Below are 21752 nucleotides of genomic sequence, written 5' to 3' on the forward strand. Positions count from 1 at the left end.
GACCAATAGGCGCAGCGTCAAGGGTTCTGTGGACCAAACAGATGTGTGATAGCAGAGCGGCGGTTCCACTGTCGACCAATCAGAGCACAGAATACTGTTTGGCGCTCTGTGCTTTCAATCGAACAGCTGCAGGCAGCTTTCAAATCTCCGCGCACAGGAGCAAAACATTTTATTGTATATTATCTATCTATCTTCTCATCCATTGGGTCAAGAGGTATTAAGTAAACAGAAACAACAACAAAAATCAGGTCAATATTAGGTAGGACCATAAAACAGCACTAACTGCACAAATTACACCAGTTTTTCAAGGTACGTGTTCCTCTTGTGTCAGAAGATTGTTCTCTGTGACTCTGGCCATATCTGGCCTTTGGGGCGTCATCATGCTACAGAATGACTCCCTGATGGTATTGTATGATAGATAAGAATCTAAACATCTAAAGGGCCTAAAACCTTTGCACAGTACTGTATGTGTAACCTGCATAGATAGGAAACGTTTCACAAGCCACTTACTGTTACTGTCGCTTGGATAAAACTTCATATCAAGTCTCATGCTCAGAAGTTTCTCTCAGGTTTTCCAGTTATGATGGTGAAATTACTATAGGTTGTGTAAAGTCTTTGAAATCAGCAGCTGTAACTATATGAAATACTGCGAACTAAAATCCTACTGGTAAAACAACCCATGCAATGACCTATGGAAATGCATTGTGAAGAGACAGTATTAGTGTGCGTGTACTGTATGTCAGCCTCTCCTGTGACCTCCAGTTTTCCCAGTGTTTCCTGTGCGTCTTGGTTTTCCCTCTGTTTTCCCTTGCGTTTCCTCCTCTGTCTCCTGGCTGTGGGTATGTGTGTGTGAGCGTGTGCGTCATTGGAGAGGTGTGCCACAGCCCAGGTCCAGGCACACCTGCTTTTCCATTCACCAATCATGCTCAGTATATTAACCCAGGTCTTCCTTTCACTTCTTTCCAAACTGTTCCACGTTGCCATGTGGTAGCACATCCAGGCCACTTCAGTTTCTAAGGTTTTGAGTATTTTTCCAGTGTTTCGTGCCTTGTTCTCATTCATGTTTTCCAGTGCCTAGTACTCACCTGGTCTGTTGCTGGCATCTGCCTCTGTTGCTTCTCTCTCCTGTTTATTCCTATTACCTGGCCACACCTCTCATCCACTTCAGCCTCTGGTCTCCTCCACCTTTTCTAAGCCACTCCCCTCCCACTACCTTTACTTTGCTGGTGTCCTTGTCTGTGTCTGCACTGGGGTCCTTACCAAACTATTCTGTAAATGTAACATGGTAGTGTGTATCTACTATGACATCAACAACACAATGTAACCTCAAAGTATGCAAAGACAGTGCTGAGTGATTTTTCTCCTAAACCAAATTAATGATCTATTTTTGTTTATTTGCCTAAATAAAGGTGAGTAAACTGAGGCAAGTCTCTCTATTAAAATATGTTTCCACATTCTATTACAGTGTAGCCAGCTGGCTGAGTAATTTACCTCATGGTTATCACACCAAAAAACTGATTACCTTCTCTGTGTTGTGTTAATGTGCACCTTCACACAAACTTGTTCTTTTATTTAATCCATGTTGGTTGAATAGCTGATATGTGCAAAACATCAGTGTTAATGTTTGTAAAACATAAAAATAAAAGTAATACTCCAGAGTCATGGCTGGATTCCTTCTCATGTGTAGGATTTTCTCACAGCAGACATTTTAATTTGTCTTTATATTCAATTGTGACATAAGGCCCCTATTCAAGACATGGCCTCACTATCTGGGAATAAGCATGACTCAGCTAAGAATTCATGGTGAATGTTTTGTTATATCATATACCACAAACCAACTGAAACATAGTGAACACTGTATGATGTCCTCATGTAACACTATATACATTTTTCACAGTTAAACCTGCTTTACCACTGTACAGAGAGCTCCCTTGAACACTACATTTAAATACCAAATTTGGCTAGGTCACTGTTTTTTGTAGTTTCATATCAAGACGCTGACTTTCATTTCCTTAACATTAGCTGTAGGCTAATGTAACCACAGTGTTCACGTGTTTGAAAAACAGGTTAATAGTAGTTTACTTTTCAAATGTGAGGGTCACCAGTCTAAAGTTCAGTTCTGCAGTAACGCCACCGCCACTGCTGCTGCTGCTGCTGCTGAGCACATGTTGGTTGGAAATATCTTTGGACTTTCGGCGATTTAAATCACTTCAAGGGATAAAACGATGCACTGGACTGAAATGAAAAAAGATGTAAGAGTTTGACTGAGTGGTCTTTTCCTTTTTCTCTTTTGCTTGAGATTTGTGTGCGTAGCAGGTTATATCTTTAACTGCGAGCTTGTAATTTTGTTTAGTAAAAGTGACAGTTTCATTGTTCCTCTTTTGGCAACAAATAAAAGAACTTACAGTAAAATAAAGACGCCCTCGTCGAGGCAGAGGGTCAGTAAAAGCAGAGGAGGGCGCTGTTTACCGTGTTCACAGTGTTTATATCACTGGCTATGGTGTTTGCTGTCCGGGGTTTCATGGCCGCCCGGCTGACAGGAGTCTCTCTCCGTCTGACAGGAGCTTGAAAGGCAGTATTCGCCCAGCCGGTGGTCGTACAGGATGTCTGCAGACGACGTGATCAAGGCTCATGTAAAGGCTTTAAAGGAAGGTCGGTCTGTTTTGAAGCTAGATGCATAAATCGCAACAATACACAGAAATCCGGTTTGGGTGAATATGGGCAGGCCAGTAGCTCTGTAGGACGACAGGTGTCGAGTCTAATGTTGTAAATAATGTGTTTCCCTGTCGATTCGCTGTTAGGATACAGGAGGCTACCTATATATTACACACAAATCTGACTGGATATGTTATCTGTAACATTGCTTTACAAATTGTATATTGATTTTGTGAAGATCTCAAGAACAACTTCACTTTTGGAGAGTGAGAACATTATTTATTACAGAGAAAAACACATGTTACTAGGTTTTGTAGCCAGAACCATGAAGAGGAAACTTGAATGAGGCATCTTAAATATGTTGCCTCTCCCTGTTCCACAATGAGATCATAGACTGTATGAATGAGGCATAAAATTTGCAGCACACCTCACACAAGTGTATCATTATTGTTGCACTGACTATGAATGGACAGTATGGATAAAATCCTCTATCATTGTGCAAGTAAATTTATATTTACACTGTAGATATTCAAGTATTTTCAGGGGTGTTAATGCCTTCATTAGAGAGCTGACAGCTTGGAGATGTCAGGAAGTGAGGGGAGGGAGAGGTAGGAAATGACATGCAACAAAGGTTCCCAGCTAGACTTGAATCAGCTAACCCCTTGCACTCCCATGTTTTCCCAGGAGAAAGTGTTTATGGATAAAACAATGGCAGGTCTACTTTTGTCTAATCCAGTGAATTAAATACCTAAAATCTACAAAACTTCGTCACACTGATGTAAAGGTGATTCTAAAATCTAGTAAAGCTCACAATGATTTGCAACATTGAGTGTGTTAACATTGCATTTGCATCCTGATTTTCAGCCTTACCCTGTTTTTGATTATATTTGGAATATGGTATTTACATGGAACATGGAAAATCTGGTTATTCATATCCCTGTATATATTAAAAGGGATAGCTACCAGAGTATAAACAGCACACAAACATATGGTCTCACTTGTATGCTTCTAATCATGCTTTTGTTGTTCAGGTACGGAGCGAGCTCGTGGCCTTGCTCAAACTTTACTCAACGTGCCCTATGGTGAGGGAGATGGAGAGATGGATGTCTACATACCCAGCACCAACTCTTTGGGTATGAACACGTGTGGCTGCTGTGACACCACCACCCTACTGCCATGCTTTGAGTATGCAGAAGCTGATGTTGAGCATGACAATTAACACGCCTCATACCCTCTGTTTCAGATGTGCCCCTTGTTATTTACCTACATGGAGGCTACTGGCAGTTTCTCAGGTACAGTCCTCTGCTTCCAGAGGCCTCTGAATTGTTTTGTATCTGTACAAAGATCTTTTTTCATGCTGATTCTTTGTGCACATACAGCAAGGAGGAGTCAGGGTTCATGGCTGTTCCACTCGTAGATAAAGGTGTAGTGGTGGTTGCTGTTGGATATGACATCGCCCCCAAAGGTAGAGTCTTTTCATTTCTGATGAAGTTGTGTCTGCTCATGGGGAAAGATGGATCATTTAAGGACATGAACTGGTAATGTCAACACTCTACCTGTGGCTTCATGCTTCCTTTTCAGGTAACATGGACCTGATGGTGTCTCAAGTACGCACAAGTGTTGTGTCTGTCATTCAGCAGTACTCTCACATCAGGTACTCTTGCATGTTTTCCCCCAGTCTGAGGAAAGTCTATCTTAATGCACCATATTATAATGCAATTTCTCTCATGCTCTCACTGTCTCACTGCTTCTCTTATTCACCAACAGCTTAAATGTCACCATCTCCATCGTAAATCCACCGTGTCTCTGTTTGTGTTTTATGAAATCTCTCTCCCTCAGCGGTCTGTACCTGTGTGGCCACTCTGCTGGGGCTCACCTGGCTGCAATGGTCCTCTCCACTGACTGGTCGCAGTATAACATCACTCCTCAGATCAAAGGTGAGGTGGAACAGGATGAGGGATGGACATAGATGTTCAGAAATACAAAGATTTAGACACTTGCTGCATAGCTCATGAACTGTTTTTTCATAATTATCCTCTAGGGGCTTTTCTGGTCAGTGGAATATATGACCTCCTGCCCATCCTGTCCACTTATGTCAATGAACCATTGAAGATGACAGAGTAAGTAGATTGAAAACCCTGTGAAATTAAATGTATTTATCTCATTGTCAGACATTTGACAGTAATCAGCCACCCTGTGTAGACACACTGAACCGACATTAACTTATGTTCAGGTTATAGGAATAAGAATAGCATGGATAATACAGCTAGAAAGACACTGAAAGACACTTATTGGGGTTTATACTAGTACAGTACAGTAACAGGTCTCAGGTCTCTCACTGATAACAGCCAGTGGTAATAAAATACGTGAGTCTATCAAATTTATATTTGCAAGTGAAGTAATACAGGGTAAAACCTTTTTGATCTGTTCTACATAATCCACCTTTGTTTGCACATACAAGGCTGATAATAATGTTGGGTTATTTTTCCTTCTCTTAAAGGGGAACGCTGCCTATTTTACACATCATAGTCTATCTACACGTCTTTGGGAGCATTAGTGCATATGTGGAGAAAGTTGTATAAAGCCTTTTGTGGCTGTGAGCTGTATGATTACCTCAAGTGGTGTCACTGATTTTACCAATCCTCATCTCTGCTTGAGGCTGGTGGCTGAAGGCTACATTAGACGCCACAAACATAACACTTGAAGGAACTTTAAACTGTCCACCCTGAGTCAGATTATTTTCTAGGTGTGCAATGTTATACTGGTGGAGGACTCCTGGAAGGATATAATCTGATTACTGACCGGATGATTTAGGGTTTTACACTAATCAGACTTTAACAACATGTAAACGCATTATGGAATTTCCTTCCTTAACCTGATTACTCTTGGTTAATCCAGAGTTTGTTAACCTTGGGGGTTGGACACCACATGAAGTCACTTGAAATACAAGTTTGTTAGAATGTCAGTCAACATATGAATACATTTTTCATTTTGTGTTTCTTATATCAGCTATGACACATATAATCTTTTCAGGAAACTACTTTTTGAGCTTAATTTTTTACATGACAACTTAAGAAATATAGCTGCTTAGTTCTTGAAATCAGTGAGTGTGTATACCCATAAATGCCAGTGACGTAGAAAGCATCGTGTGTCAGAGTGTTGTAACAGTCATTGTGAAAGAGAAACTGTCCTTTTGTCTGTCTGTGTGGCTCTAATAATTGTCCTCTGCTAGTCTGTCGTGCCAGTCAGTGTCTGACTCTTCTGTCCCCCGGGTGTCTCCTGTTTGCAGGGAGGTGGCGGTCAGGAACAGCCCCAGCAAGCTGGTCCCTCAGCTCAAACTCTCCTCCTCCAGCTGCCACATTGTTGTGGCTGTCGCTGAGAACGACTCGCCAGAGTTTCGCAAGCAGTCTGAAGAATACTACAAAGTTAGTGCTGCTGATAAAGCTATTCTAGTCAGAGTACTACATGCACTGCGATTAATAATTTCATATTGATAAACAGAACATTAGTTCATTAGGATAGATTATTTTTAGGATGGTAGAACCTGCATTACATTTGAATTGAGGGAGAATTTGATTGATAAAGTGACACACTGTGTTTGATTTATAATCATGTATGATTGAGTAAAATCAAGTTAGTATATTTAAAATGGTATTTTTTTTATGTGTGTTTGTCATTACCTCTCTCTCTCGCTGCCTTAAAGACTTTGGAGGCATCAGGACTGAATGTGACCATGGAGGATGTGCCAAACACAGACCACTTCAGTATCATTGAGCAACTGGTAGATGGGGAGTATCACCTAACAAAGGTACAAACACACCCAAAACCCAAATAATCTAAACTTAAAGTCATTATGAATGTCAGTGCTATTTTTCAGAATGTCTACTCTTTTTCTTTCTTTCTCTGACAAATAGATTTACAACATTAATGTACAGTATTAAACACGCTATTTGTAAGTTTTGCTGTTGCTACATAGCCAATGTTAGCATTAACAGCTGTTTACTTAGCAACAACGCCAATGTTTTGCTTCCAGTTCTATCACCATCTAATCATTTTCTACCCAGCTAGCCCTGGCCTAACCGGGCCAGTCACTTTCAGATAGCAACTCACTGTAGCATCCAGTCTGTCTTGAAGAAGTTGTGCTGCTCAGAGGGTGTATTCTAATCTATTGTATTGTAAATACAACAGTGGCTGAAGCTTTTGGAAAGTGACCATCACCACCATCTGCTCATGATGAGAAACTATGTTCAAAGAAAACTTACAAAACCCCTTTAATGTACAACCTGGAACTGTGCTAATAATGATCTTTACGTGAAGGTAGCAGTAATAGTCTTAAACCATTGCACATCTCTATTTTGCAATTTTTCAGTGAAATTCGGCATACATTTATAGATTGCGTTCATGGATTTTTTCTTTTTTAATTTTTCAAGGTTTTATGGTCAACACTTAGGAAAACTAATTTCTTCATTCTTTGTAGCTTCTCTTGAAGATGATGGGGAAAAGCTGAGGTGTCCTTGATCCACCATCTAATATCAGCATACCTCTATATCAACGTACACCTCTCAGTCATCATGCACCGATACCGATAAAATATGCATTATTTCAGGTTTGTACTGTGGTAAATGTACAATTTCTATCCATTTTGATTGATCAAGAACAATATGGCATGGATTGTTCTGAGTGTCTAGTTTACTGTTTCATTTATAATCGACTTTGTTCACTGTAGTTACTGTTGTCAGAAAACGTCCTGTGTAAGCTTAATATGTTCCAACCACATTAACATGTCATAAAAACATTGTGTGCCTAAAACTGTACCACTTGAGGGATGGTGATTGTGGTCTGATTCACTTGTGACAATCTGCACCGCAACTTCAAGTCCCTAGAGAGGACAATAACAGGAGCTCATGTCAAGTATACTGACATATCATACAAAGTGAATGTAGCTTTTTATTGTAACCACAATGCTGATATCACACACAGGGAAATTTAATGTATCATTCACACTTGGTAAATGTTGATAATGAAAACTATATATTTGCACTCTTTATTTTACCCTAATACAGTAAAAGAATACTGATTCAAATAGACATATTTTTAAAAAAAAGGTAACTAAATTGTAACTGATGCACATTGTTACTTACTGCCCTCTTTTTAGCAGCTTTAATAATTGTTTACATTATTGTTTGCACAATTTTCTGTTTATCATTACTGTAGATTATAAAGAAAATCATCACAATAAATATTTATATTTGAGAATTGATGTCTTCTTTATGTTTGTGTGCTGTAGAAGAGATTGGATGTAATTTGATTCCAATATAGAAACTATTTATATGTTACACTGTCCCCAGATATGATGCAAAACTGTTCTAATTAAAAAAAAAAAAAAAATTGTAGTAGCTTTCTTTATAAAAGCACATACATTTCACACAATGTATTTAATGAATCCTATTGTTGTAGATTATTTTTTCATTACTGTAACCATAATGTCAGGTTTGTTTAATTACACAATTAAAACAACAGACTAGAACCATAAAAACCATTTACGGTGAACGCCTGTCCGAAATGGCTTGTTCTTTAACTTTTTTTTTAATCAGGTGTGGCCTCCTTGTCGGTATGAAACCACTATCAGTTGTAGAGAGAGGTTTTGCCCCCGTTGTAGTATCAATAGTTCAGTTCTTGACACAGTGTGGACTACATCAGTTCAGCCGGTAAGTCTCCAGGCAGGAGGAGCTAACCACCGACAAGCTGCCAACGCTAACCAAACAGTTCGTCAGATATGGTCAGCCGAGCGGACTCAAAGACCCACTGTGCCAGGTAAGGACAAAGGTTTTAAAAGCCACAAAGTAACAGCCAAATAAACTCTTTAATTCAGGTCAGCACATTAAGTCCAGTGACGGAGGCTGTCGCCGACACTAACGGTAGTCTGGCTAAGGTTGATGCTAACAGCTTTAAGTTGCTAGCTGATGTTAGCTATGCGGCTAACGTTTTTAAATGGAACCGGTATGTTTTTATTCCTTGTGTAAGCAAATGTTAACTGACAGCTCTCCTATTCACAAATACGTCGACGTCAAACCATTTAACTTTAATGTGACAAAAACTGTTCACAGTTTTTAAGTTTAACGTTCGTTTTTGTAGCAGACAGTCGGGTAAAGTTTATAAGTGTTGCCGGGGCTTCAGTGACTCGTCGTATCTAGGTGCCTTCGTGGCTGATGGGGAGGGTGAACGAGCTGTAGCACGAAATTACATCAGTTACCAAGTAATAAAAATGATTACTGTGTGTGTAGCAATACGCAGTTGGTACTAACAAAACAGGATAAGGACTACTTTTTTTGTTTTGTTTAGGCAACTCACAGTTCAGTAGAAAATAAGTAAAATGTCTTAGAGGCGTTTAAAAGTTATTGGTCAACCCTGAGGCAAGTGGTTGCTCAACCTATTTACATCTGTTACATCTTCTTTTACAGTCAAATAGGAGTCCGGTTCCACCATTGGTAAAAACAACAGCATTTGTTTTGACTTTTATGGGTTTTGTTTTGACTTCCAGTGTTTCATATTTGTGACTGAAGGTCAGACAAACATTTACACTAGGTGGTAGTGTGTGTGACCTCCCTGTCTAATCAACTATGTGCAGTACATAAAAATGCCATTAATAGACACTGAGACATCTTTGGCAACACTGTGTACATGTGGCAAATTATTTAGACAATAAGTAGATTTAAAAAGAGCATGAGGTCCACCTCCCAGCTCCTATGAGGTGTTTCTGCGGCAGTTGAGCAAACTGCACCCCCTGAGGGAGACTGTGAAATGTGGTTGAAAGCTCTAGAAAAAGCTAGTAATTGAAAATAAAAATACACACACATACACTCACGTTGTAATCTTTAATGACAGAGTGAGCGTGAAAGTCAATGCAGAGATAGATGTATTAAAACCATCCAGTCATACTGAAAGAATGGTCTAGCCCTCATTGGAAGTGCAAAAAGACTGGCTCTCATTGTTCAGGCTTCAATGTGCTCACTGATCAGTAATTACTAAATTACTAACAGGGGCTTACTCTTTATTCTCAATTGATCTGAGTCATTATTAAAACTCAGACACACTACACCTTGCAGGTTTGGATTCCATCGTGCCCAACTTGTTATTCCTGAATCAATCAATTATTACCATTCTTAATTAAGCCTGGCTTTTCTTTTAAGCTCTGCAAGAAAAGGGGAGAAACTTGAGACAAAGTAAGGGAGAGGAAAGGAGGAGACTTGGTGAGATAGAGATCAGTTATTCATGTGGGACAGAGGGCTGGAGGGACGTGGAGTTTATTATGGCATGCGTGCGAAGGAGAACGGCAGGATGGTTACTGCATGCTCAGGGGAGAAGAGGCGAAGGAAGGGTGAATAATTCAATTCTTCATACAGTTTACAGCAAGGCTGTGTTTGGATCTGGGCTGTGGAGGGATGGGAAATATGGGCCATGCGTACAATAGTGACAATAAGGGCTTTATTTGTTGGCCAAGAGTTAGTTGCCAGTTTGATGTGTCAGCGTGTGTGTTTGTGTGTGTTAAAGAGCATGTTAGCTGAGAAGGTTGAATTTGTTTGGAAAGGTGCTGAAGAAGCAGAGGAAAAAGGTAATGGCTAACAGTTGCATGTGATGTAAGATGTGTTTTGCTTAAGTAAAACCAAATAGGCTCACGGCAAATATTTCTACAACCTGGTTTGTGTTTACACATATTTTCAGAACATTTGCTTTCAGCTGCTGTTGCCCTTTGTTGATGCTGTTGTGACATTCATTTTGGGTTGCTAAATGGTAATGATTTATCTGTGTAATAACATAAGCACTCTTCCAAACCAAACGCACTGTGATATTGCTTCAGCTCTACCACTAATATGCAATTTCCAGTTGCGTTACCCACCACTGCTCAAAATCCCATTTAGTTTGAAACTGCATTCGTCATCATGCAGAGTTCATGTAACATTATGCCACAGCTGTATGTTTCAATCTCAAGTTGCTGTGGTAGAATTGCTAGGTAAGTGGTTTACTTTTTTAGGAAATAGCTTTCTAAACTGCCGGGATAAATAACTATTGAAGAAAGGTCATGTTGATGATGTGAATGTTTCAAAATGATAATATTGACCAGTTACTACTATAAAATGGTTTAAACTAGAAGGCACTGCAGTACAGGTGAGGCTGAGTGAGCTCAACCATTGCCATCACTAAAATGTACTTACTGAACCAGTTGGTCGTCCTTGACGACAGGAAGGTCGAGGGTTACCTTGGTGTTCATGTTCTCCCAAAACAAGCACACCACTCATATTTCAGCGGGCAGGGCATCTGTAATGCCAGCCCCACTACCTAAGCCTAAAGTAGACTGAAGAGTCTGTTTGTAACTCACTGAGTACACAAACAACAGACAGACCACAACAGGCATGAGAGTTGTAACACTGATAATAATTATTAATAAGTAGATGACGTGTTCATCAGCAAGATTTTGTACTTGCAAATTACGTTAAACTGCAAAAAACAGCCTTGTTTTTAGTTTGATGACAGTACATTTTTTTATTTTACCCAGTGAGCCCCGTGTATTTCACTGCATCAACTATTGAACATGGTTTCCCGTAGGATGTTTTGTAGCAGAGGTAGTGAGCCATCCAATCTCGATGTATCAAGTAATCAGTATAGTTAGTAGATGGCCTAAACGGTGGTCACACTCAACAAACTTAGTATTTTATTTTGTGAATAAAATACTAATGTGAATAAATTTTTATGATGTAAGTGGAGGTGGTTTATAATTCAGGTGAGTTAGCTCATCTCTGTTATCAAACATTGTGGGGAAACTCTTAATCCTTCTATTCAAGTGAAAACATGAAAATCACCCAAACTATACAAGACTGTTGGCTCTGTTTCCCCACACTTATATTCTGTAGTTTCAGTTTACAAACAAATATCTTTGGGGCTAAGAAGGACAAAATAATTAAGCATGAACATCGGAACAGTGCCAGGGTAATTACAGACTTTTGGTCCTGAGGAAGTATGATGTGCCAGCTACCTACTCAGTATGCATATTAGAGGTTCTGCTTGAACAACACAACAAAGCTCTGTTGTGAACAGAGAACAATGGGAACAAGAGCCTATTTTCCCAACATGTCCTCCTCCCCCATGTTCATTCTTTCATCTTCTCCAGCTATTGTTTTCTATTCAAAACTTTCTAACAATGTTTGTTGAAACTGATGATAGGAAGCGGTTACAAGTGGTGATATAGTCAGTGATAATGCTTGTCAACTGAAAACAATTCCAGTTCATACTATACAGTACCATGTAGTCAACATATTGTACTTTTAAAGTTTTTGCAGTTGCACTGTTCTTTCAGTTTTATATGTTATACCACATTCTCTGCTGTGCTCATCTCCTAATCTGCTTCTTCCTGATGTACTTGATCCCAGGCTACCACCTCCAGTCCACGCCTGACGGTGAGAATGAAGACGATACTTCCATGACCTCCTTCGGTGTTACAGTCCGTGGCCTCCCCCTGGCCTTGGCATCCATGACACAAGTGGCCACCTCAGACTCACGCTTTCATCCAAAATGGCGGGCGATCACTGTGGCGACGCTGCTAGCTTTAGTGCTCATATTATATCTGCACCGGACAGTAGGGGACAGAGACACTCCTACCAGAGGTTTCTACCGCAACAGGGCTCACAGTTTGCAACTGTACAGTGAGGGCGAGCATGATGTCTTCAGGGACACTAACAGACAAACTGTACAGAGCCTTGCGCACCGTCAGAAAAGGGAAAAACCTTACAATGACACTTACCCGTTGAGTCCACCAGAGAAGACAAAGAACGGCATCCGCTACCGTATAGGAGTGATTGCAGACCTAGACACAGCTTCACGTAGCTTTAAGGATCAGACGTGGTTCAGTTACATGAAAAGAGGTTATGTGACTGTTTCAGAGAGCGCCTGACAGACTGGAGGTGGAGTGGGATGCAGAGACTGTCACCCTGGAGAGCCACCTGGCTGAGAAAGGACGGGGTATGTGGACTTGATTAATTAAGAACTTGCACATTGATACATGTTATAGTTTGGGTATATCCATTATGTCTGTGTGTTCGGATTAATACGCGGGTTACCTAAATTAATTTTATTATTTATTAATCCTCCTGCAGGCATGGAGCTGTCAGAGCTTGTGGCCTTCAATCGGTCACCTGTACAGCGTCGATGACCGGACAGGTGTAGTGTACAGGATTGAGGGCAACCAGGCTGTCCCCTGGGTTATATTACCTGACGGTGATGGCTCAGTCTCCAAAGGTAAGTGTCCGATAGATGTGCTTAAGGTTGCTACAGTGACTGCTTTTCATCAACAGTACAGAACTTTCAACTGCAGCAAATAAATTAACGGTGTCCAAAGAGAAACTTTCTTAAGCTGGCAGTGAGAACACAGCAGGCATTAAGGAACTTTGGAAAGGTTGAGGGTAATTTCTGGGGAGATTCACACGAAACAAAGATCTGCTCTCCTTTTTTGTGTGTGCAGGGTTCAAGGCAGAGTGGCTGGCCGTGAAGGATGAGCACCTGTACGTTGGCGGTCTGGGGAAGGAGTGGACGACGACCTCTGGGGAAGTCGTCAACAACAACCCAGAGTGGGTTAAAGTTGTCGGCTACCATGGCGATGTGGAGCATGAGAACTGGGTGCCATACTACAACGCCCTGCGGAGTGCAGCAGGAATCCAACCACCAGGTGCCGACAGACTGTTTTCCTCTTTATTGTCCTGTCCATATCATCAAGGGTGCAGTTGTTGTTTCAGAAGTCAGGATTTTTTAAATACAAAACTAAATAAAATTCTCTAGTAAATTGCTGCTTTACAATTGCATTAACTCTATCTAAATGATATTCATTTCATTGGAAGATAATGTTGTATTTACAGTTTTCATGTAGGCTGAGTGACAGAACCTGGCCATTAAATGCTTTCAGCATGATTTGCTGACATAGATGAGCAAATTTCAGAATTTCTCATCCTGATTTTGGCAGCTGGACAGTCTGAGTGAGTGGCCCTAATAAACTATAAAGGAGGACACACACACACAGTCTCCATAATTCTTTATGCTCATATTAATTCATCACCCCTCTCTTCTACAGGCTACCTTATCCATGAATCAGCGGCTTGGAGCGAGCGTCTCCAGCGCTGGTTTTTCCTCCCTCGCCGTGCCAGTCACGAGCACTACGAAGAGACTGCGGACGAGCGGCGTGCCACCAACCTCCTCTTGTCCTGCCCCACAGACTTCAGCTACATATCCGTGCAGCATGTCGGACCACTCAACCCCACCCATGGCTTCTCCTCTTTTAAATTTGTTCCAGATACGGACGATCAGATCATCCTAGCCCTGAAATCAGAGGAGGACGCAGGCAGGATCGCCACCTACATAATCGCATTTACACTCGACGGTCAGGTGCTGATGCCTGAGACAAAGATTGGGGATGTGAAGTACGAGGGGCTGGAGTTTATCTAAAAATGACAAGGCTAAGGGCGCACATGTTCCTGAGGACAAACTCTGCAGGGGTCCTCCATCATTCAGTTGATTAAGTAGAATTTATACATATATGCAACACTGTTGTTTAAAGTCTGTAAGTATTACATTCCTTTCTACTGTGCAATAATACCGTATGACCAAACTCTATATTTCATAAATCTATTGAAATTATGACTGAGAGGCACATGAGTGGATACAAGTGCAGGAGAAAGCCGCACCATCAGGGGAGCACAATTAAGTCTCACCAACTACAGACTTGTGTGTGACTGATGCAGACAAGCAGTGACTGGCTACACAAATCAGTCACACACTCCATTTGTCAATAGTCAGTCATCACCTAAGATTTTATCATGTTTTAAAGCCTTAACTACCTTATATCAGTGCTGGTAGAACTATATTGTTTGAACCTTGAGTTAAACATCCTGGTTTGATTGGACACTACTGATATCCCAGAGGAGTCTGGGTAAAAAAGGTTTGCTGATTAGTAGCTGTAGGTCTGTCAAACATCAGGTTAAGGTGGACCTCCTCTTGCAGCCAATCTCTGCTGGTCAGTCACTCAGGGGAACAAGGTGAACAGCGTCGCATATTTAAAAAAATAGAAATGAATGTCTTTAAATGACTTGAAATATTGATCTTACTCATCGCTTTTTGTGTTTTATTTTACCTGTTTAGACACACTGAAGTTTAATGGATCCTGTCATGGTCACTTGATGCGTAGCAGCTTCTGCTCTGTAAACATGATAATGTTATTCTGGGTAGGACCAGTTTAAATTTTGGCTCACATATGTTAATAAACTGATTATCATTAGCTTCTCAAGCCAGAGTGAAACACCAGCGATTTCATTTAAAGATGAATTATTAATATATTCCTTTTGTATCCTCTCATAATACAAATAATTAAAATAACTTTTCTTTAAATGTTTTGTAATGTCTGAGTGTATCACATATAGTGAAGCATTTTACATATGCAACAAATCAGAATGTCTACATAACATCCATACTGTATGCTGTTAACATTTTTATTCCGAGTTAAAACAACAGTTTTATCTAAAAAAATAATCACTATACTTTTTCCAATTGTCATGTCTACAAAATCAGTAGTTTTGCAATACACTTTTCATTATACAATAGTTAGTAGATACACGGATGTCATTAAGTGTTTCCATGACTAATGTTACAGCTTCATAGGAGGACATTGGTCTGGCCATGAAATTACAGATTTATATGATATGAACTGACAATAACAAGACATGACATGGAAGGCTGGATCAGTTTAACGTGCTGCAAAGTTAGTGATTATTCACATGACGGTTCAATCTCAGCAGTTCAAACCTGAGGAAAAGCTTTGTGAGTGATTCTGTTCACAGGCTTGTTGCCATGGCAATGACGTCTCGCGGTAGACTGGCCACTTCAATGGGTTTGAAGGAGCCGAGTTTGGTGTAAAAGTCGAGCATCCTGCGATCACTATGTCTCAACTCACAGAACGCTCCTCTGGAGCCTGAAAGGAAAACAAAGATAGTGTTTGAGATTTAATCTTTTGATTTCTTTTGTATAAAACATCCTTCGGCATCTAAAGACAAAACACTTGCAGATTTAAAAATAAGGTAGATGTGTAGATATGCCATTTGCAGGCAAGGACCTGCAAACAACTGCAGTTTCTATTCACCAAGAGCTGGTGAACACTGATGCTACAATGGCTTTCTAGTGTTATTCAAGGCACTTGTTGGCTGTTGTGACACTGAACAACTCCCCCTTGTGGAGAATATGTGGCTGGTTAAACCAGAGTTTACTGTAGTTGCAGGCCAGTTCAATGAGGCACATCCCAGAAGTATCAAAAGGCATTGTACACAGCCTGGACTTACCACTGCTCCTGATGGAGGACAAGAGCTGACCAATCATACGCTTGGCTGGAGAGGGATCAGTGACCCGGGGCAACATTTGTATAGTGATCAAAGAGGGGAATTCTTCCAACACTGAGTCACTTACTGCTCTCTAGAGGTAGGAGAGAAAACACAATGAAGCGATACTGCATTTTATGGTTGTCTCATATTCTGGGAAACGATTGTTGCTTTTGATCACCTGAATCTTGGCTGCAGCTGGTTTGGCATCAGTAAGTGCCAGTGCGTAACCACACATCCCAAGCTCATCCTCCAAGACAAGAGCACACTGAGGGGAAGGGGAGATTTCACCTGCTGATATGCTGCAGTGGGGAAGATGGAGAACATTAAGATGCTAGAAAAGCATACGTTTTCAGGACAGAGTAATTGATATGTTCTTACCTATCACAGATGAGTGGAGGCTGTGCCACCAGGGGGACTTTGCCCTCTCCTGCGCTCTGCATCTCCCTGAAAATCCTCTGCACCTCCATCTAAGACAGGAAGCAATACTGTGCAACATCACTACTGGATTTTAACCAAAAATGCATCACGATACCTGAGGAGCTGCCTTCTTTACCTTGTCGTCGGGGCAGTATGGCCGTATGCAGTATACTGCCGTCGTGGGAGGATGTCTGAACAGGTCCCTGTTTCCATGTCCAGGCAGCATCCTCTGCAAACACAAATGTACAGTACACTCATATTCATGTAGAGTTACATTAGTAATTGCAACAAGGCAAAAACAGGATCTGTACATTTTAGTGCAACCAATTAGAAATAAAATTCAAATATGTCTCTGCAGTGCTTGATTACCTGGAACTCTCCAGAGAGTCCTCCTCTGAAGCCCCAGGGTTCAGGGTCATCGTTCATAAGCTGGGCAGAGGGTCGACCCTGCCCTCCTATGGAAAACGAAAACAACATAATCTTTAAAGCTACAGTGGGCTTCATTTTAGAATCATCACATTTGATGGCCAGTGACCAACTAGAGAGCGAGAGTAACCCTCATTATCTTAGTCCAAATGCAAAAATCCTTGCTTATTTTTCATGTTTGCTTCATCAGAATCCCAAGCATTCCTGTTTCTTCCTGCAGCACAAAACATAATACTTAATTCTAATTTCATTACGTTCTATTAATTATATTCAATATTTTTCTCACCTAGTGTTTTCACATAGGCACGAGCCAGGCCGACTCCACTCTTAATGTCACAGATGTAGTTGTAGAGGTCGTACAGGATGCTGCGGTTCGGGGCGTTTGACAGGCGGTTAAACATCTGCACCACTGCGTCGCACATGTCATCAAACTGCTGTGCTCTCGAGCACCACTCTGCTGTCTGAAAAACAGAAACAGAACACGTGTGACAAAGCACATCAAATGTACAAAATTATCTGTATTTGGAATGGCTACCAAGGCACAGCATTACCATGTCTGTCTCTGCAGTAGCAGCCCGACTGTTGTTCTTGAGCCAGTCCAGCTGCTGCAGCATGGTCCTGGCTGTGGGCCCGTGTTCGTACGGCAGGTAGAAGAGGTCTGACAGCAGCTTCAGGTCCTCCAGAGTCAGAGGTTCAGCCGTGTACAGTGGGTTCTCCCCAGCTCCAGGTACTGTAGGAGCTTTCTCCCATGTCTGTCTGCATGGGCTCCTCATCTGATGACTCCTTCTTGAGACGAGCATGGAGGGCAACAAGGGCCTGGACAGATGAGGAGGGCACTGTATTGGTAACAATACATTAAACTGTACAATGTTTACTGAGAAGTGCTCTCTCATGAGACTCTACCTCCAGGCTGATCCGTGCTCAGGAACTCCTGCAGCCAGTCAGTGAGGGCCAGGGTCAGAGCTTTCTGGTGGCTGTAGCAGGGGTCCTGCTCCTCATCACCTGGTGATGGAGGTCAGGGACAGTGAGACAATGTGCAGAAAAATGTATTATCACCCTATCAAAGAAAAAACTAGACACTCACCCATCTCCACATCCTTTGGTCCTCCATCGGCTGTTGCTTTGCACCATGTAGCCAAAGTGTGGATGGCCACAAAGTTTGGGTAAAACTCACAGTTAGGATTGGTGAGCACTCCTCTCAGTTTGGGAATCAGCTCAGTGGGTCGATCCTTTTTGGAAAAAAAACATATTCATTATTTCAGGACACAGATCCTGAAATATCTCAGGCTGGGGCACATTCTGACCTGAAGTGTTGTCATACAATCTTTTGTTCATGTAAACATTGACAGCCATCTATTTACCTTATAGGGTCCGAAGGAAAAGTCTTTGGGGATCATAATCGTTTGCGTGGATATTATCCCAGATGACTGGTGCCCTCTTGAGGACCGAGGACACTTCCTCTATGGACTCAGCTGAGATTTTGTGGGACACCACTTTTGGACCTAAACAATAAAAAAAATGTTTAAAAAAATCAAAGACTGCTAATAAAACATATTACAAAACTGTGCCAGTGATTACTCCTGGCAAGTTGATGGACACAACTTCAGTGTAATCTTACCAGTCCATAGTATGTCAATACCAGGCAGCAGCTTCTCTCCCACAGTGTGCAGGTAGGAAGACTGGGACACGTTGGGAGTGCAGAAAGCAGCACAGTAATCTGGAGATACGAACAGAACAACAGTAAATGACGGAAAATGGCAACAAAATAAATAAAAAAAAATCAGCTAATGAGAAACAAACAGATTCAACATTAGTTTTTAGATGCTTTTATTGCTTAAACTGACTAGAAATCTTATTTATTTGTGTTCTTCACAGTGTCAGTTTCGTGCTGCTCTACTGTCTGACCTGTAGGACAGAAGAGGAAGGTCTCAGGTTCTCCCAGGTGCTGGTACACCTCATTAGTAACGGCCACCTGAGCGTGGGCGAAGGAGCTGAACACCTGTTTATCAGCTTGACACATCTCAGTCTCAATGTCATCGAACAGTAAAGAGAAGGACCTGCAGCCGAACTCCCTCACCTGCCGAAAAAACAGGAACAACTAGGTGATCAGCGCCGAAAATAAAACAATAAAAGAAAAATCTGAGACACCCAAATGTATACAATTTAACAGGGTCAGATAAAGTCTCAATATTAGCCTCACCTGCTAGAGACTTTTCTCCAAAACACCTTGTAGCAAGCATTCTCAAAAGGGTTATTCCACCGGGAATTAAACCCATTACCTGCAGCAGTGTCAGTGCCATCAGCTGCCTGTTGACCTACTTGCTGTGCATCAAATGTTTCTATTTTACCGCTGCATGTTTCACATAAAGTAATGTGGTGTCCAGGCAAACCCACAGAGAGCCATAAAGCTAAATACAGCTGAGATTAAATTATCTCTTGTGCTCCACCCTTCATCTCTGCATACAAAGTCCTACCTGATCCAGTTTCCTCTTCAGGGCAGCAACCTCTTTGGGGTTGGAAAAAGTAATATCCAGACCAGGAGAGATTGCATAGATGAACTCCACATCGTGCTGTTTAGCTGCTGTGATCAGGGCCATGAGTTGCTCTGGGAAAAGAAGAAAGAAGAGATTAAAGAAGACATGCTGTTTGATGAGGAGCGCCTAGCTAACATGGACCTCTGTGGGACACCTCAGTTTGATGCTTGGTGGTGTCTCTGGACATAAAAATGGCCACAACAACACAAGAAATTAAAACCATCTGTTTTGTTCAGAAGGTGCAAATAATCTGTGACGGCTCAAAGTCCACTGATAGTATCTGTTCTGGCCTGCAGTTGAGAGTCATCAGAGACATGATAGTTTTAATAGGTCAAACTTCAAAGCATCATCACTGTCCTTAACATCTAGGCAACCAACACAGAGAGACACCAAACTGAGCAATTAAACAATATCTGTATGATAGTGATGACTCAGAATGAGACTGATAAAAAATGAGAGCACTCCCATGTGTCTTTATTAGTGTTTTAAAGGTGCTATGTGTAAGTTTTGTTCTATGGCTACATAGCCAATGTTAGCATTAACAGCTGTTTACTTAACAAGAGCTTCAGCCATTGTTGCATTTACAAGAGGTTAGAAAACGCTCCCTGACCAGCACATACTGGACGCTACAGTGGCTCACTACAAGTGATATTACAAGACAGGGGTTACGGGCTAGGTTGTTAGCATGCTAACTTCAATAGAAGAGAAGTGATAGAAATAAAAGTAAAACAAGAGTTACCATTGGCATTGCTTTCCACTGCTGGAGACAGCTATTGATGAGTAAAGGATTTAAAGTTTGATGCTGAACTGGCAACATTTATTCTCGACTGGTAAGTAAACAGCTGTTAATGCTAATGACTGTGTAGTGATAGCAAAAAGGTATATATAACACCTTTAATTTGTTGTTTTGGTTCAATTTGCAACTATGCCCAGCTATAACTGAGGATCCTCCAACACTTAGCTAGTCTGAGCTAAGTGTTCTTAGTTGGAAACCATGTTTGACCCTGATGAAGAAAGAATTAATTTTTAAATACGTAAGTTTGAGAGTTTTTGCACACCTATATAGAGAAAGGTGCCTCAGAGCATTGACAATGAGTAGAAAAAAAATGTAACCATATAAAACAGATGTGTGATTTCAGTGTGGATATATGGAGAGGTGAAACTCACTGGCCTCCTCAGCAGAGTACAGGTCTCTCCAGTACATCCTGTGCTTGTAGTCATCTTTGGGGGCATACAGGTACGTGTTCAAACCCCACTTCTGTTCCCTGTGAAACCCAACTGGCAGCAATGAACAATAACAACCAGTATGTCAGTGATACAATCAGAAGCGATAGTGAGTAGAACAGATCACACAATGTTTTATAGTGAAAATGAAATTATTAAGCATGTGAGCCCTGGGGATCAGAAGACAGCTGATCAAAGGAAATATAACAAATCCATTCATGTTTGCTAAATATTATTTGCTCTGTGTTGTTAACCATATTCCACAGTCTTCTTTTCCTGGAAATTACTTTGAACATATGATTAACACCTGTAATTGATAACACCAATTATGATGCAAAATCACATTTTTAGCCTCCATCTGTTCACAATTTCCAGTTATGCTACTGGCACTTATTCATAGTGGGAGTTTATATACCTTTTAAACAGCTCTGTTCTTTGCTCCATAGTCCATGGTCGTCCATAAAAACCTGCATCAAGCAAAGGTCAAGTTATACACTAAATGATGCCAACATGTATTTTCAGAGAGAGGAAATCTGGAGCCTGCAGCAGAATTTGGATGTTTACATTCTGATTCAAGGAGCTGTGCTGTAGCAAAGACACCTCTGGGGTCTGAGAGCTGGTAGTCCAGTTTGGGCCCCTGATCCCGGTCTGCTCACCTTCCACTACTCCACTGATGAACCGCCTCGTCCCAGTCTGAGTTCGGCCCGTGGCACCGCTCGGTTTCGACATGGTTTACTGTGAAGTTTAATGCTGAGTGGTTAGTGTCTCTTTGTCTTCTCTCAGTCTCTTAATGCTCAGACAGCTGCTCCGGCTCTGAAATGGCACTATTGTCAATCATGGCTTTGAACGCAAGCCTTCAATTTGATTCACTTTTATTGCAACGTCCGTCTCACGCCTGCGCAGACCAGTCGGGTCTAAACACCGGGAGCATTGCGCAACATGACGCTGACATGATCTAAAGTCTACAGCTGTAAATCCTCCGTGCGAATAAGAAACCCAGCTCTTGTTTTGTGATGACTGAAGTTCACCTCAGATCCAGACGCATGTTGACTTGACGTGACTGACTACCGGGTGAACGTCTTAAAGG

At 41.3% G+C, this 21752-nt stretch overlaps 3 protein-coding genes across 4 annotated transcripts; 2 read left to right on the top strand and 1 right to left on the bottom strand.

The window, feature by feature from the left end:
- Nucleotides 1–110: 110 nt before the first annotated feature.
- afmid (arylformamidase) lies at nt 111–7911 on the top strand. 2 transcript variants are annotated; one of them, XM_018664753.2, is made up of 11 exons: nt 111–309; nt 2562–2652; nt 3687–3788; nt 3899–3947; nt 4035–4120; nt 4237–4309; nt 4495–4592; nt 4697–4775; nt 5945–6080; nt 6359–6463; nt 7133–7911. In XM_018664753.2, exons 2-11 carry the CDS (start codon nt 2604–2606, stop codon nt 7160–7162), a joined length of 807 nt encoding a protein of 268 aa, XP_018520269.1. In that variant the 5' UTR covers nt 111–309; nt 2562–2603; the 3' UTR covers nt 7163–7911. The 2 variants fall into 2 exon arrangements, with proteins under 2 accessions (XP_018520269.1, XP_018520268.1); XM_018664752.2 differs by lacking the exon at nt 111–309 and adding an exon at nt 2025–2252.
- Nucleotides 7912–9912: 2001 nt separating this feature from the next.
- Nucleotides 9913–15081, top strand: cant1b (calcium activated nucleotidase 1b). Its single transcript, XM_051070792.1, is given in 7 exon segments — nt 9913–10033; nt 12081–12598; nt 12600–12669; nt 12804–12835; nt 12837–12945; nt 13169–13372; nt 13772–15081. Coding segments are annotated over 7 exon segments (1410 nt in total). The 5' UTR covers nt 9913–9927; the 3' UTR covers nt 14143–15081.
- An 87-nt stretch (nt 15082–15168) lies between these two features.
- Nucleotides 15169–21739, bottom strand: ogal (O-GlcNAcase like). Its single transcript, XM_018664663.2, is given in 19 exon segments — nt 15169–15661; nt 16026–16155; nt 16243–16363; nt 16443–16531; nt 16618–16710; nt 16851–16936; nt 17194–17368; nt 17459–17635; nt 17637–17706; nt 17807–17909; nt 17992–18136; nt 18269–18280; nt 18282–18409; nt 18526–18624; nt 18813–18984; nt 19382–19512; nt 20609–20706; nt 21081–21132; nt 21322–21739. Coding segments are annotated over 19 exon segments (2091 nt in total). The 5' UTR covers nt 21395–21739; the 3' UTR covers nt 15169–15524.
- Between the last annotated feature and the right edge of the window lie 13 nt (nt 21740–21752).

Source organism: Lates calcarifer, linkage group LG5 (genome assembly GCF_001640805.2).
Source record: "Lates calcarifer isolate ASB-BC8 linkage group LG5, TLL_Latcal_v3, whole genome shotgun sequence".
Taxonomy (NCBI): Eukaryota; Metazoa; Chordata; class Actinopteri; family Centropomidae; genus Lates; species Lates calcarifer.